The sequence below is a fragment of the Lissotriton helveticus genome, chromosome 3_2 (assembly GCF_964261635.1).
Source record: "Lissotriton helveticus chromosome 3_2, aLisHel1.1, whole genome shotgun sequence".
Classification (NCBI taxonomy): Eukaryota; Metazoa; Chordata; class Amphibia; order Caudata; family Salamandridae; genus Lissotriton; species Lissotriton helveticus.
The window spans coordinates 46,159,093-46,176,534 of NC_136062.1; the positions used below are offsets into that span (position 1 = coordinate 46,159,093).

A 17,442-nucleotide genomic window follows, 5' to 3' on the forward strand; every position below is an offset into this window, starting at 1 on the left:
GCTGCTTGTGCTCCGGTTTTCCGTCTGCCTCTGTTGCCTGCTGCTTGTGCTCCGGTTTTGCGTCTGCCTCTGTTGCCTGCTGCTTGTGCTCCGGTTTTGCGTCTGCCTCTGTTGCCTGCTGCTTGTTTATTAAGCATTTAAATTCGTTCACATTTTACTAAAAATTGGACTGGGTCTCTTAATGCACCAATTCGACAATATTTTGTTATTTCCTAAAACTCCAATCGATTACATCACCAGCACTATACCAAGGTTAAAAATTCTTAATTACAAATGTTACTCATAATGCCAGCATTTCATATATTTCCTTAGTTCAGGGACGTTTCTTATCAAATGTAGTATATCTCATGGGTAGAAAGTTTCTTTAAGAAGGTCAAGTCCTCTTTATGCATTCTTGAATTAGAATTCTTTGAAACAGAAATTAAATAATCTTGCCTATAATCAGTGTATAAGGGGCAAAACAGTATTAAGTGACTTGTGCTTTGTGTGGAAACTTCATCACAGTGACACAGGGGCAAGTCATGTTTCTAGATACTGTGTTGAGGAAAAGCTACCCTATAGTGTATCTTACATAGCCTAAAACCCCTTGCTGTGCTTGCTTCCCTGCCCCCTCGCTGTGGTTGCTTCCCTGCCCCCGGAGTGTGTGTGTGGCTATGGGTGGGTGTGTGTGGCTCTGGGTGGGTGGGTGTGTGTGGCTCTGGGTGGGTGTGTGTGTGTGGCTCTGGGTGGGTGTGTGTGTGTGGCTCTGGGTGGGTGGGTGTGGCTCTGGGTGGGTGTATGTGTGTGTGGCTCTGGGTGGGTGTGTGTGTGTGTGTGGCTCTGGGTGTGTGTGTGTGTGGCTCTGGGTGTGTGTGTGTGTGTGGCTCTGGGTGTGTGTGTGTGTGTGTGTGGCTCTGGGGGTGTGTGTGTGGCTCTGGGGGTGTGTGTGGCTCTGGGGGTGTGTGTGTGTCTCTGTGTGTGTGTGGCTCTGGGTGGGTGTGTGTGTGTGTGGCTCTGGGTGTGGGTGTGTGTGTGGCTCTGTGTGTGTGTGTGGCTCTGGGTGTGGGTGTGGCTCTGGGTGTGTGTGTGTGTGTGTGTGGCTCTGGGTGTGTGTGTGGCTCTGGGTGTGTGTGTGGCTCTGGGTGTGTGTGTGGCTCTGGGTGTGTGTGTGGCTCTGGGTGTGTGTGGCTCTGGGTGTGTGTGTGGCTCTGGGTGTGTGTGTGTGTGTGTGTGTGTGTGTGTGTGGCTCTGGGTGTGTGTGTGGCTCTGGGTGTGTGTGTGGCTCTGGGTGTGTGTGTGGCTCTGGGTGTGTGTGGGGCTGGCTCTGGGTGTGTGTGTGTGGCTGGCTCTGGGTGTGCTTGTGTGGTAGTAATTGCTGTCTGCTGAGCTCGTCCATAGGGTACAATAGGTCTCACATTTGCGAGACATTAAGCTAATGGCAATGTAAATGACAATGCCATTTATTTATATGTTTCAAAACCAACACATATACACAAATTTTGTCATTTACAATGCCAATAGCTCAAACCTTTCCAAAGGCGAAACCATTGCATTGTAAATGCTTGTTCAATAGTGGCATCACTAATGCTGTTTTGCAAAAAGAATGTATCTGAAAGAAACAGGTTAGTGTTAGATTCCTTACCTTAGATTCCTTACCTTAGAATATTCCCAGTCGTCAGACTGGATCAAATGTTTTGCGTACCAGTACCCCTGCGTGTCAGTAGGCGTCGTTTGCGGCTCCGCGTCCGCCGTCGGCGTCGTGATCGCCGGTATGACATCGTCGGAGTACTTAGACGCTGCCCTCGCGCGCTGACGTCAGTTCTTCTTTTTTCCGCACCAGCAAGTGCAGATCCGAGAAGAGCAGTACTCCTAGTCAGTTTTTTACTTACTTTTTGATCTATTTTGGATCACTTCTCGAGTCGATACCTCGACTTGCGGTGCCGGTAGGGATGCCCGGGTTCAAACCCTGCGACGATTGTCACCGCTTGATGTCAGTGACCGCCCCCCATGGTCGGTACCTTTACTGTCTCGGGCTGACCACGATGATAAGTCGTGCCCCGACTGCCGGGCCTTGACCTCGAAGGCTAGGCGGTCCCGTAAGCGTCTCGAGCTCCGCAGTCATCGCGGTTTGACGAGTCAACACCACTTGTCGGGCTCTAAGTCCTCAGGTAAGTCGAGGCACTTCAAAAAGAAGTCGAAGAAGCGTCATCGCTCTTCCGACTACCCTGACGCTCGCGCGAGCGGCAGGGGGTTCGGGCCACACCGCCCACGCGGCTATGCCGGAGCCGCAAGCATGCGACCAGCTCCATACCCGCCGGTCCCTGGGCTGCACTTGACGCCGGAGGAGATTAGTGCTTTCCTCACGGCCATTAGGTCACGCTTCCCTCCATCGAAACCCGCCGAGGCGCCATCTGGCCCCGCGGGTCTGTCTGGGAGCCCAAGCGGGCCGGCGGCTCCGGCCCCGGCGGGCTCCACAGGATCCAGGCCTGGATCCATGATGTCGCCAGTCAACCTTACGACCCCTACGCTGGCCCCGACGCCAGCCCCGATCCGGCGTCGGACTGGCACCACCCGACGCCGTCTTCGATGCCAATCGGTGAGCCCTTCACCGACGACCCGGCTCCATCATTTATTCCTGACTATCAGGAGATGGATGACGAGGAGAACTGGTAGGGGGCTAAGAACCCTCTGGCACTACAGTGCCAGTTGAGCCAGGACTGGGCAGACGAGCTGGGGGAGGCCAGTGGTCTGGACACTTCGCCCGACATTGGATTTGTCTCCTCTCCTACCGTGGCTACGGAGGAGGGGGCTGCTTACAGCGTGGTGTTGACTAGGGTAGCCAAGGCCTTGGCTCTTGAGCTCCCTGTGGCAGCCGTGGGGACTAACCTCCTCACTGAGGTGCTCAAACAGCAGGCAAGCTCCTTGGAGCCTCTCCTGCTGTTTAACGAAGCCTTCAATGACGTTCTGGTGGGCACCTGGTCCAAGCCCTCTACGGGCTTTCCCGTAGATCGGAACGTGGCCCGACGCCACCGCCCGGCCCCGGGCGACCCCACCTTCCGGTCCGTTCCCCCCACCCCCGAAAGCCTGGTGATTAAGGCCTCTACCTCCCAGACCGCATTCCCGACCGCTCCTACGGATCGGGAATCCAAAAGGTACGATCAGTTTGGGAAGAAACTGTTCTCCTCCCTGAGTTTGGGGTTGCGGTCTGTCAACACCGCCTGCCTTTTGGGCCGTTACACCCACTCTCAGTGGGATACGGTTGCAGAAGAGCTGCCTCAATGCCCGGTGGAGGTCCAGGCAAAGCTTACCCAAGCCCTAGCGGAGGTACGGGATGCAGCACGCTATTTGATATGGTGTGGACTTGATACCACGGACTCGCTAGGTAGGGCGATTGCAACAACGGTGGCGGTTCGCCGCCACGCCTGGCTGAGGTCTGCCAACTTTTCCGGGGATGTCCAAGCCACCCTTATGGACATGCCTTTTGATGGCCGTCGCCTCTTTGGCGACAAGGCCATGGAGCGTTTCAAGGACTCCAGGGCTACGGCCAAGTCCTTGGGCCTCGACCAACGTCAGCAAACTTCCGCCTTTTGCCTCTTTCGTGGCCAAGGAAGGGGCGCCCCCACACGTCCAGCTAGCCACAGGCCGCAGAACCAACCTCATCGCGGTCGCGGACAATGACAAGGTCAGTCCACATCCGGCCCGCAGCATCTGCCTCAAAGTCCTCCTAGTCCGCGCTTTCAGGCCCATTCGACGCCAGTAGGGGGAAGGGTTCGCCATCACCTCCTCCACTGGTGTACCATCACATCGGACAGGTGGGTGCTGCAAATCGTCCGAAGGGGCTACTCCCTCTCCTTCGAGGCGACCCCTCCAGCCATGCCACCGCAGTACCACCGCATGTTGGGGATCACTTGCAACTTCTGCAGGAGGAAGTTACGGCCCTCATGGCCAAGGGGGCCATCGAGCGCGTTCCTGGGCCAGAAGTAGGACGTGCTATTCCCACTACTTTCTGGTACCCAAGAAGGGCAAAGGAGGCCTACGCCCTATCTTTGACCCACAGAGCGTCAGCGGCTTCCTCCGGAAGGAGAAGTTCAAGATGCTGACTTTGGCTCAGGTCCTAGCTGCCCTGGACCCAGAGGACTGGATGGTAGCGTTGGACTTGCAGGACGCGTATTTCCACATCCCCGTCCTGCCAGCCCACCGGCTTTACCTGCGGTTCACAGTAGGCCATGAGCACTTTCAGTTTACCGTGCTCCCTTTCGGCCTTACCAGCGCTCCACGGGTGTTCACGAAAGTGATGGCGGTGGTCGCAGCTCATCTGCGCAGATTAGGGGTTTCAGTCTTCCCCTATCTCGACGATTGGTTGTTGAAGGCGGGCTCGCCCCAGACTCCCACCTCCAGACTACTTCCCACCTCCTGCACTCGCTGGGGTTCTCGATCAACGTGCCAAAGTCACACCTGTGCCCCTCTCAGAAGCTCCTTTTCATCGGAGCGGTTCTGGACTCGGCGCAGTTTCGGGTTTAGCACCCCCGAACAGCGGGTTTGAGATATTCAGGCTCTGATTCCGATCTTTCAGCCTTTATCCCGAGTCTCGGTCAGTTTGATGCTGCGGCTCCTGGGGCTGATGGTCTCCTGCATCCTTCTGGTGCATTACGCCAAGTGGCGGATACAGGCTCTGCAGTAGAACCTGAAGTTTCAGTGGGCACAGCATCAGGGCAACCTGTCCGACCACGTCCTGATCTCGGAGATGCGTACCTCCTGGGATGGGGAGGCCACCTGGGAGAAAGGGAGATCAGAGGCCTCTGGTCTCCGGCGGAGTCCCGGCTCCACATCAACCTTCTGGAGCTGCAGGCGATCCGGCTTGCACTGAAAGCATTCCTTCCCTCTTTCCGGGGAGGTGTAGTGCAGGTGTTCACAGACAACACCACCGCCATGTGGTACTGCAACAAACAGGGCGGGGTGGCGTCATGGACCCTTTGTCAGGAGGCTCTGTGCCTCTGGCAATGGCTGGAACACCAGGGTGTCACCCTGGTGGTTCAACACCTGGCAGGTTCCCTGAAAGCCAGGGCGGACGAACTCAGCCGCCGGTGCATGATGGATCACGAATGGCGTCTGAACTCTGACGTGGCGTAAGGCCTCTTTCAGCAGTGGGGAGAGCCTTGGTTAGATCTATTCACCACCGAAGACAGCGCGCAATGTCATCAGTTCTGCGTGTTGGAATTTCCAAGGCGGCACTCGCTCGGAGACGCTTTTCGTCGCGAGTGGAGCTTCGGTCTGTTGTACGCCTGTCCGATTACACCACTTCTGCCCAGAGTGCTGAAGAAGATCCGGCGCGACCAGGCCCAAGTCAACCTTGTGGCTCCGGACTGGGCACAAAGATACTGGTATCCCGAGCTACTCAGCATGTCAGTCGATCCCCCGATTTGTCTGCCTCTTCAGGAGGACCTTCTGTCGCGGCAGCAGGGGACGGTCCTCCACCCGAACCTGTCCAGTCTCCACCTACATGCGTGGAGATTGAGCGGCGCCAGTTGAGGCCATTCAACTTGCCTCCTGAAGTCTGTGATGTGATTCTGGCAGCCAGGCGTCCCTCCACAAAATTGGTATGCGCCTGCAGGTGGAACAAATTTGTGGCATGGTGCACAGCAAAGGCTGTGGATCCTCTCTCTGCCCCCCTTTCAGAGGTTCTCCTCTTTCTTGTTTCTCTGGCCTAGCAGGGCTCTGCTCTGGGCACCGTCAAAGGCTACCTCTCTGCCATTTCAGCCTTCTTGAGGCTTCCTGATCAGCCTCCTCTTTTCAAGTCCCCGGCTGTAAATAGATTTCTTAAAGGCATCACGCACATGTTTCCTCCTGTTCCTTTTGTGATGCCTCAATGGGGCTTGAACCTTGTTCTGACCTATTTGATGTGCGCTCCTTTCGAGCCACTTCACAATTGCCCTCTTCGACTTCTGACTCTTAAGACTGCATTCCAGGTTGCCATCACCTCTGCCAGGAGAGTGAGATCCAGGCTCTATCTTCTAAGCCTCCTTTCCTCTCTGTCCATCCAGACAAAGTTGTCTTGAGGACTCGTCCTTTTTTCCTGTCCAAGGTGGTTGCGGCCTTTCACATCGGGCAGTCCATCACCTTGCCCACCTTCTTTCCGCCTCCACATCCTTCCAAGGAGGAAGAGAGGCTCCTCCGTCTGGACCCAAAACGTGCACTTTCGTTCTATCTAGACCGCACACGCCAGTTCCGGGTGGACGACCTGCTCTTTGTTGGTTACGTGGGCGCTAAGAAGGGGCGAGCTGTGCACAAATGGACCATCTCTCGGTGGGCTGTGTTGTGCATCAAGGTCTGTTATTCCTTGGCGAAAAAGGAGCCTCCTGTTGGGCTGCGTGCCCATTCCACTCGGGCCACGGCGGCTACTACTGCCCTGGGTCTGGGAGTCCCCTTGCAGGACATCTGTCAGGCAGCTACGTGGGCCTCGTTGAACACGTTTGCTAAACACTACTTCCTGGACAGCCAAGTCCGGAGGGATGGCTTTTTCGGCCGTTCCGTTCTCCAGGACAGGTGTGATCTTGGTTTGCAGACCCACCACCGGGGTTGGTATTGCTGGGGTATCTATTCTAAGGTAAGGAATCTAACACTAACCTGTTTCTTTCAGATGCACAAGTTACTTCCCTTCGGTAACGATATATCTGTAAGAAACAGTAGATCTGAAAGAAACAGGTTAGTATTAGATTCCTTACCTTAGAATATCCCCAGGCGTCAGTCTGGATCCGGAAACTTTTGCGTAGCAGTACCCCTGCGCGTCGGTAGGCGTCGTCTGCAGGCGTCCCCTGCGGCTCCGCGTCGTCGGCGTCGTGCGCCGTGATGACGTCGCTGGAGTATATAGCCTCCGCGCGCTGACGTCAGTTCTTCTTTTTTCCGCGCCAGTTAGCGCAGATCCGAAGAGCAGTACTACGGTGTTTTGACCAAGTGTTTGTAAAACTTAATCTTTCTACGGTGCCGGTAGGATGCCTGGGTTTAAGAGCTGCGACGAGTGCGACCGCATGATGTCGGTCACCGACCACCATCGACTCTGCCTCCGGTGTCTGGGCGCGGACCACGACGTGGAGTCCTGCGTCGACTGTCGGGCCTTGACTGGAAAAGCTAGGCGGGAGCGGTCCCGCAAGCTTCTCGAGCTCCGAGTGTCGGCCCCGCGTCGAGAACGGTCCCGGTCCGGTCGGAGGTCGAGGGAGCGGTCGAGGGAACGATCGCGGAGCCGCCATGGGCGCTCCGGGAGTCGCCACCATTCCTCCGGTTCGTCAGGTAAGCACAAGAAGTCGGGGCGTCGCCATCGTACCCCCGACTCCCCCCGACGCCCGCGTGATGCGGCCGGGGGCTCGGGTGGCCCCAACCCCGCGGGCCCTCGTGGGTCACCGACGCCATCTACCCCATACCCGTCGGTCCCTGGGGAAGGCGCGTCGCGTGAGGAGATCGAGGCCTTCCTCATTGCTATGAGGGCGAGGTCTCCTCCGGCGGGGCCTACGGCGCCTGCGGGGCCGTCGGTCCCGTCTGGGGGCCCGAGCGGTTCGGGTGCTTCTGCCCCGACGCCGCCGGTGGCTCCGGTCCCGGCGCCGCTGGGTCCCTCAGGTTCGTCGCCGGCTGGTCTCCCGGCCTCTCCGGCGTCGGTTCCTTTGGGCCAGCCTGTGGTACCGCCTCCGCGTGGTGTAGCGACTCCGCCGTCGGCTCCGGCCGGCGTCGGGTCCCCGGCACCGACGCCGCGCGGCGCCACCCCCATTCCCTCCCCGACTCCGGACACGGAGTCGGACCGGCGTCGGCCGACGCCGGATCCGACGCCGATGGGGCCCGTTGACCCCGATGTCTATATCGTCGACCCAGAATATGGGTATGATGAGGATGAGTATGGAGAGGGTTGGGAGGGGTCTGAGGACCCTTTATCCCGTGCCTGCCAGTATGATGTGGACTGGGTAGGTGATCTGGGTGATGCCAGTGGCCTGGACGAGTCGCCCAACCCTGGGTTTGTCTCCCCGTCCCCTGTGGCGTCTGAGGCAGGTGCTGCCTATTCAGTGGTCCTGATGAGGGCTGCCAAGGCCTTACACCTTGAGCTCCCCGTCGCGAAGGTCAAACCGAACATTCTGACCGAAGTGTTTAAACCGCAGTCATGCCCCCAGGAGCCTCTGCTGCCGTTTAATGAGGCCCTGACGGATGTCCTTTTGGGCACCTGGTCCAGGCCCGCTTCCGGTGCACCGGTTGACCGGAATGTGGCAAGGCGTCACCGTCCATGCTCGGACGACCCTGCCTTTTTATCCACCCATCCCTCCCCGGAGAGTCTGGTGATCCAGGCCTCCACTTCGCAGTCCGCATTTCCGTCGGCTCCGCCCGATCGGGAATCAAAGCGGTATGACCAGTTTGGTAAAAAGGTCTTTTCCTCTTTGAGCGCTGGACTGCGGTCTTGTAATACCGCGTGCCTCTTGGGCCGCTACACCCACTCCCTGTGGGATACGGTCGAAGAGTGTTTGCCGCAATGCCCCCAGGAAGTGCGGGACAAGCTCACCCGGGCCTTGGTTGAAGGCCGGGATGCGGCGCGGTACTCGATCCGTTGTGGTCTGGACACGACCGACTCCCTGGGACGGGCCATGTCCACGACGGTGGCGATTCGTCGCCATGCTTGGCTGAGATCTGCCAACTTTTCGCCAGACGTCCAAAATACACTCATGGACATGCCATTTGATGGCAGTCGCCTGTTTGGTGACAAAGCGGACCACGCGCTGGAGCGCTTCAAGGACTCCAGGGTCACGGCCAAGTCCTTGGGTCTTTCGACCCAGCGCCAGCAGACGGGTTCGTTTCGCCCCTTTCGTGGCCAAGGGAGGGGCGGTCCCACACGTGCTGCCAGCCACGCGCCGCAGAACGCTCCCCAGCGCGGTGGCGGCCGTGGTTTCCGCCGTGGTGGCGGTAGAGGCCAGCGGCGTGGTCAGTCCACGCCTCCCTCCGCTGCTGCATCCAAGCCTTCCTAGTCCGAGCTTTCGGGCTCACGTGACGCCAGTGGGTGGCAGGGTTCGCCATCACCACTCCCGCGCGATAACATCGGACAGGTGGGTGCTGCAGCTCGTTCGAAGGGGCTATGCCCTCCCCTTCGAGTCCACTCCTCCAGCCATGCCACCGCAGAACCACCGTGTGTCGGGGGACCACTTGACACTTCTGCAGGAGGAAGTTACGGCCCTCTTGGCCAAGGGGGCCATCGAGCGCGTTCCTGGGCCAGAAGTAGGGTGTGGTTGCTACTCCCACTACTTTCTGGTGCCCAAGAAGGACAAAGGAGGCCTGCGTCCTATCTTGGACCTACGGAACGTCAACGGCTTCCTCCGGAAGGAGAAGTTCAAGATGTTGACTTTGGCTCAGGTCTTGGCTGCTCTAGACCCACAAGACTGGATGGTAGCGTTGGACTTGCAGGATGCGTATTTTCACATCCCCGTCCTGCCGGCCCACCGGCGTTACCTGCGGTTCACGGTAGGCCACGAGCACTTTCAGTTTATCGTGCTCCCATTCGGCCTTACCAGCGCCCCACGGGTGTTCACGAAAGTGATGGCGGTGGTCGCAGCTCATCTGCGCCGGTTAGGGGTTTCAGTCTTCCCCTACTTCGACGACTGGTTGTTGAAGGCGGGCTCGCCCCAGACAGTCGTCCACCACCTCCAGATGACGGCAGACCTCCTGCACGAGCTGGGGTTTTCCATCAACGTGCCGAAATCACACCTGTGCCCCTCTCAAAAGCTCCTTTTCATCGGAGCGGTTCTCGACTCGGCGCAGTTTCGGGTTTATCCTCCGGAACGGCGGGTCCGGGATATTCAGGCTCTGATTCCCATCTTTCAGCCGTTATCCCGGGTTTCGGTCAGGTTGACGCTGCGGCTTCTGGGGCTGATGGCCTCCTGCATCCTACTGGTGCATCACGCCAGGTGGCGGATGCGGGCTCTGCAGTGGGACCTGAAGTTTCAGTGGGCCCAGCATCAGGGCAACCTATCCGACCATGTCCTGATCTCGGAGGGCACTGCGAGACAGTTGCAGTGGTGGCTTACGGACCGCGATTGGGTCAGAGGCAGATCCCTCTCCCTTCCCCAACCGGAGCACGTGGTTGTGACGGACGCGTCCCTCCAGGGCTGGGGTGGCCACTTGGGAGAGGCGGAGATCAGAGGCATCTGGTCTCCGGCGGAGTCCCGGCTCCATATCAACATGTTGGAGCTACGGGCGATTCGCCTAGCACTGAAGGCATTCCTCCCCTTTGTCAACGGGAGTGTAGTGCAGGTGTTCACGGACAACACCACCGCCATGTGGTACTGCAACAAACAGGGCGGTGTGGGGTCGTGGACCCTTTGCCAGGAGGCTCTGAGTCTCTGGCAATGGCTGGAACGTCAGGGCGTGACTCTGACGGTTCAACACCTGGCAGGTTCTCTGAACGCCAGGGCGGACGAACTCAGCCGTCGGTGCTCGGTGGATCACGAATGGCGTCTGAACTCGGACGTGGCGAGAGGCCTCTTTCAGCAATGGGGAGAGCCTTGGTTAGATCTATTCGCCACAGAAGAGAACGCGCAATGTCATCAGTTCTGCGCGTTGGAGTTTCCAAGACGGCACTCGCTCGGCGACGCCTTTCGGCGCGAGTGGAGTTGCGGTCTGTTGTACGCCTTTCCGCCTATACCACTTCTGCCCAGAGTGCTGAAGAAGATCAGGCGCGACCGGGCCCAAGTTATCCTTGTGGCTCCGGACTGGGCTCGAAGGTACTGGTATCCCGAGCTACTCAGCATGACAGTCGGTCCCTCGATCCGCCTGCCCCTTCAGGAGGACCTTCTGTCGCAGCAGCAGGGGACGGTCCTCCACCCGAACCTGTCCAGTCTCCACCTCCATGCTTGGAGATTGAGCGGCGACAGTTGAGGCCATTTGACTTGCCTCCTGAAGTCTGTGATGTTATTCTGGCAGCCAGGCGTCCCTCCACAAAGTCGGTATACGCCTGCCGGTGGAACAGATTTGTGGCATGGTGCACAGCAAAGGCTGTGGACCCCCTTTCTGCCCCTCTGTCTGAGGTTCTCCTCTTCCTTCTTTCCCTTGCCCAGCAGGGCTCTGCTCTGGGCACTATCAAGGGCTATCTTTCTGCCCTTTCCGCCTTCTTAAGGCTACCTGATCAGCCATCTTTATTCAAGTCCCCTATTGTATTACGATTCTTAAAAGGCATCACGCACATGTATCCACCTGCTCCGTTCGTGATGCCTCAGTGGGACTTGAACCTGGTTCTGACTTTCCTGATGTGTGCTCCCTTTGAGCCTCTTCATTCCTGTCCTCTCCGTCTTCTCACTTTAAAGACGGCCTTCCTGGTTGCCATCACCTCTGCCAGGAGAGTGAGTGAGCTCCAGGCCCTTTCTGTTAAACCTCCTTTCTTGTCTGTTCATCCTGACAAGGTGGTTCTTAGGACTAGACCTTCTTTCCTGCCCAAGGTAGTCTCTGCTTTTCACATTGGGCAGTCCATCACCTTGCCCTCCTTCTTCCCGCCTCCGCATCCTTCAAAGGATGAAGAGCGGCTCCATCGTCTGGACCCAAAACGTGCGCTTTCATTTTACATGGATCGCACACGCCAGTTCCGGGTGGATGACCAACTGTTTGTTGGCTACGTGGGTGAGAAGAAGGGAAGGGCGGTACAGAAACGAACCATCTCTCGGTGGGTCGTCCTGTGCATCAAAGCATGCTACTCTTTGGCTCGGAAGGAGCCTCCTGTTGGGCTGAGGGCCCATTCCACTCGGGCTACGGCGGCTACTACTGCCCTGGGCCGGGGAGTCCCTTTGCAGGACATTTGCCAGGCGGCTACGTGGGCCTCGCTGCACACCTTTGCGAGGCACTACTGCCTGGACAGTCAAGTCCGGAGGGATGGCTTCTTTGGCCGTTCGGTCCTCCAGGACTTTCTGGTGTAGGTTGTATTGGTTCGCAGACCCACCACCGGGGTTGGTATTGCTGGGGTATCTATTCTAAGGTAAGGAATCTAATACTAACCTGTTTCTTTCAGATGAACAAGTTACTTACCTTCGGTAACGATATATCTGTAAGAAACAGTAGTTAGTATTAGATTCCTTACCGCCCCACCCATCCTCCCCGTTCTGCGAACTGATACCTAGGGTTAAGGACATCCCTTTCAGGGCCCTAGTTTCAAATGGCACCAGTGTTAGTTCTCACATGGCTCTGCGTGTTCTGGCGCGGAAAAGCTGTGTGCAAAGAACTGACGTCAGCGCGCGGAGGCGGCGTCTATATACTCCAGCGACGTCATCACGGCGCACGACGCCGACGACGCGGAGCCGCAGGGGACGCCTGCAGACGACGCCTACCGACGCGCAGGGGTACTGCTACGAAAAAGTTTCCGGATCCAGACTGACGCCTGGGGATATTCTAAGGTAAGGAATCTAATACTAACTACTGTTTCTTACAGATATATCGTTACCGAAGGTAAGTAACTTGTTCTTCCTTACCGCCCCACCCATCCTCCCCGTTCTGTGAACCGATATCTAGGGTTAAGAACATTCCTTTCTGGGCCCTAGTTTCATGGCACCAGCGTCGGTCTCGGGCATGGCTCTGCGTTCCTGGTGCGGAAAGCTATGTACAAGAACTGACGTCAGCGCACGAGGGCGGCGTCTAAGTACTCCGACGACGTCATCCCGGCAATCACGCCGACGGACGCGGAGCCGCAGACGACGCCGACTGACGCGCAGGGGTACTGCTACGCAAAACTTTCCGGATCCAGTCTGACGCCTGAGGATATTCTAAGGTAAGGAATCTCAGGTAAGGAATCTAACAATAACTACTGTTTCTTACAGATATATCGTTACCGAAGGTAAGTAATTTGTGCACCACTTATTGTTTAAGATTTTGTTACAAATCATGGTAATCCAGGGAGAAAGAAGGCGGGCCATCTTGTTAAAAATCCTGATAGGACAAGAGTCGAGAAGAGAGCCTGTTCTAGTCATGGAGATTTAAAATCACATTCTTCTCAGTAATAATGCTACAGTCAGACCAGTCGTTTCACAGAGACATGTCTCGCTATAATCTTTCTGTTAAAGACCATGTAGGTGTGAATGTCGATAAAATAGAAGTGATATTGGTCCGAAAGGAATCGGCCAGATCTGAACAAAACATTTGCATAGGAGAGTCTTTCGACAAATAACAAATGATGGTTGCTTTTTACTATTAATACTTATAAACTGTAACAAGTTCTCTAGTGGGATTATTAGCAGTCTAGATTTTGTTGAGTCCCTTCAGGTTTTCAAAATATGTCCTGAGTTTCGATTTGTACGTTTCTTCCCAGCTTCTGAATTGTTGTGTCTCCAGAGTTTGCATTTTCTTGGGTATACCAGGGAACAGACGGCATTTTGCGATACATATAGTCTTATTTTTAAGTAGCAACACCTTGTCTCTTATTCAAGAATTAAACGGCTCAACAGACACATGAATGTTGTTGGTGTCTAGCTGTATATTTGGCTTAACATCTGGTGATTATCTTAATAACAGCAGAGTTGGTTCCATGTGACAGTTATGTTCTTTTCATTTATTTGTTGCTCCATTACATTGATCTTGTTCAAAAAAAAGAAAACTGTAATTAAAGACTTATTGAAATACCTATCTTTCTCTAATAACGTCTGTATTTCCTAACAGTGCAGAGAAAAAAATTATGAATGCAGCCAGCAAGCTTGCTACTATGGCCAAAGTGTTAGAAAGTCCTATGACTCACAAGTCGCACAACAGACATGCACAATCAGGTAGGTTTAAAGGAACATTTGTTTAACGCTTTTTCACATTCCAAGACATTTAAAAAAATATATTTTATCCATGTTCAAGCGGCAAACTTACCACGGAAAGCTTCATGTATCTCTGTTACTATTTATTGAAACTTATGTGAAGCTCATATGAAGCGTCCTTTTAACATATTTTTTTCACCAACATAATCTACCAGCTCGACAAATACAGATTGCAGTATGATTCTTTTCTGGGTTCATATGCTGTGCATTTGCCTACCATCTAGTGGTTGGATCCAGAATTGTTTCATTTGGTGGGGGGAGGGGACGTCAACCACCATCTGATGATATGGCCGTCCTCTTGGGACGTCAGTGATATGTCCAGGAAGACCATGTCACTGTTAGACCTGGCATCCTCCGTGTGATTCCCCCTAACTTTTTTGTCATCAATCCTCCTGTTTTGCTGACTTTGCTTGTGTGGGCTTTAGGACTATGCACACTTTACCACTAACCAGTGCTAAAGGGCTTGTGCACTTCAATTAAAACCTGATAGAATTGGCTGACACCCATTTGGCACATATAATGTACTTAGAAGTCCCTAGTAAAGTGGTAGTACATGTACCCAGGTCCTATAAATGAAATGCTACAAACATGTCTGAGGCCTGCCATTGCAGCTTTTATGTGCAGTTTTTAAACTTCCATTTCGACCTGGCAATATAAACCTTTTGCCAGACCTAAACCTTCCTTATCTGAAAGAGACAGTTAGTAATAGATTCCTTGCTATAGAAATACCCCTAGACGTCAGACTGGATCCGGAGAATTTTTTCTTAGCAGTACTCCTGTGCGGCGGTAGGCAGCGTTGGTCGACTCCGCGTTCGGCGTCATGTTCGGCGGGTTGGCATCGCTGTGCCTCTTCAGATGCTGATGTCAGTTCTTTCTTTTTCTGTGCCAGCCTAGCGCAGATCCGGACAAAGCAAGGTTTGAAGATCGGTCGTAGAGGTCCATCACCTCATCGCCCTCCAAGTCCTCGGGTAAGTTGAAGCACCAGAAGAAGGCAAAGAAGCACTGGCGCCCTTCGCCTTCTCCCCATCGGTGGGCTGATGCAATGCAGGGACCCGGAGCATCGTCGTTCAAAGTCTCTTTCTTCAGTGCCTACTTCTGGGACGACTCTGCGCCTCAGTCTGTTTCCTGGAGCCGGAGCGTCCCCTGCCCAGCTTAGTGCATTCTACGAAGCTCTCCACTCCATCTTTGGGCAGCCCGACTCCACGGGCTCGCCTTCGGGCCGGAGAGCTGGTTGGGGGTCCTGGGCCTCCAATGCCGGCAGCACTGGTACCGGAGGACCCCAGAGGATCCAGACCTGCATCCAGATCGATGCCGGTCCACCTTTCTCGACCTTACCATGTGCTGATCCCGGCAACGAGGCCCCTGTCGTCGGTCATGCCCTCGACGAACGCCATCCCCAACCTCATCCCCGTGATGGAACCAGAGCCGGATCGACATCTAATCCGACGCCGGAGGGTACTTTTGTACCCCTTTTCATCCCTGGTGTTCCGTATGGGCCAGAAGGTGATGATGAGGATTGGGAGGGGTCACCTGACCCTTTAACAGACCAGCTTGAAGAGCCGGACTGGAGAGAGGACCTGGGTGACAACAGTGGTCTGGACACTTCCCCAGACCTTGGCATGCTTACTCCCTCTACCGTGGCTACGGAGGAGGGAGCGTCTTTTGCTGTGGTGGTGCGAATGGCAGCTGAGGCCCTGGGCCTGGAGGTCCCTTCAGTGGCGATCAGGACTAACCTCCTGACAGTGGTGCTTCAACCGGCGGCAACCTCCTCTGAACCCCTTTTGCCGTTCAACGAAGCCCTCACTGAAGTCCTTCTTGGCACCTGGTGCAAGCCCAGAACAGGTGCTCCTGTGGAAAGGACTATTGCCCGCCGCTGCCACCGCCCGGCTCCGGGTGACCCAGTTATCCTCACCCATCACCCTTTCCCAGAGAGCTTGGTAGTCCAAGCCTCGTCCTCCAAGGGCACATTTTCTTCTGCTCCCCCAGACATGGATCCAAGAAGCTGGATCACGCTGGGAAGCTCATGTTCTCTTCCTGCAGCTTGGTACTGCAGTCCGTGAATACCCCTTGCCTCTTGGGCCGATACTCCCATACCATCCTGGATACGGTTGCGCAGGTGCTGCCTCAGTGCCCAGAGGAGGCCCAGGCTGATCTCTCCTAGGCAGTGGCATATGGGAGAGAAGCAGCCAAATTCATGATAAGAAGTGGACTGGATACCACCGACTCACGAGGCAGAACAATTGCCCTGGGCACTCTTAAAGGCTGTCTTGCGGTCATCTCTGCTTTCCTTCGGCTACCATATCAGCCATCTTTGTTCAAGTCCCCTATTGTAAATAGATCATTTAAGGGTATTACTCCTCTCCTTCCTCCATCTCCTTTCGCCCCAGTGGGACTTGTACCTTGTCTTAACTTATCTTATGTGCGCTCCATTCGAGCCTCTTCACAACTGTCCTCTCAGGCTCCTCACTCTGAAGACACTTTCCTTGTTGCCATCACCTCTGCTCAAGCTCTTTCTTCTAAGCCCTCTTTCTTCTTTGTGTATCCGTACAAAGTGGTGCTTAGGACGAAAACATTGTTCCTGCCAAAAGTGGTTACACCTTTTCATATTGGACATTGGACAAACTATTACTTCAGGCTACCTTTTTCCCACCTCCGCATCCTTCCAAGGAGGAGGATAGACTCCTTCATCTGGACCCTAACCGTGCGCTATCCTTCTACCTTGACTACATGAAAGGTTTCGGGGTGGATGACCAAATCTTCATTGGCTTTGTCGGTGCCAAGAAAGGTCGGGCTGTTCAAAAGCGTACAATATCTAGATGGGTTGTCCTTTGTTAAAATCTGTTATGCTTTGGTGAAAAAGGCTCTTCCAGTGGGGCTCTGGCTCATTCCACCAGAGCTACAGCTGCCACCACTGCTCTTGCACATAGACATCTGTCAGGCAGCCAGGTGGGCATCCTTGCACATGTTCACCAGACATTAATGCCTGGGTAGCCAAGCCCGGAGGCGATTTTGCATGTTCTGTCCTCTAAGACTTTCTGGTGTGAACTTGGTTCGCAGACCCTCTTACGGGGTTGGTATTGCTAAGGTAAGGTATCTATTACTAACTGTCTCTTTCAGATGAACAAGTTACTTACCTGTGGTAGAGACATAGGTTAGTTATCGATTCCTTACAGTACCACCCATCCTCGCCGCTCTGCGAACTGACTTCTAGGGACATGGGTCTCCCTTGCAGGGCCCTAGTTTTTGAACACCAGTGGTCAGTGTCTTGCATGGCTCTGCGTTTCTGGTGAGCAAAGTCATGTCAGAACTGATGTCACAGCTCAGGGGCGGCGTCTTAATAGGCACGCGATGTCATCCCGGCAAACACGACGCCGACGATGGATACAGTTGACCGACGCCACCTACCGACATGCAGGGGTACTGCTAAGAAAAAATTATCTGGTTCCAGTCTGACCCCTGGGTGTAATTCTAAGGTAAGGAATCTATAACTAACCTATGTCTCTTACAGATACATTGTTACCGCAGGTAAGTAACTTGTTCTTTAATACATTGCCACCCCAAGGGTAGGCCATAAACAGCCCAGAGGGTAGGGTGCAGTGTATTTAAAAATTAAGATAGATACATGTCCTGGTAGGTGGCTTTGTTCCGCTCTGCGTGGCTTCGTCAT

General features: G+C 54.9%; 1 protein-coding gene across 3 annotated transcripts in view; it reads left to right on the forward strand.

The window, feature by feature from the left end:
* CEP152 (centrosomal protein 152) overlaps window positions 1-17,442 on the forward strand; it is a 1,079,595-nt gene that overhangs the window by 760,571 nt on the left and 301,582 nt on the right. For all 3 annotated transcript variants that reach the window (XM_078684802.1, XM_078684801.1, XM_078684803.1), the window contains one exon: window positions 13,633-13,736. In XM_078684802.1, the coding sequence (XP_078540928.1) occupies window positions 13,633-13,736 (104 nt within the window). The remainder of the gene's footprint in view (window positions 1-13,632; window positions 13,737-17,442) is intronic.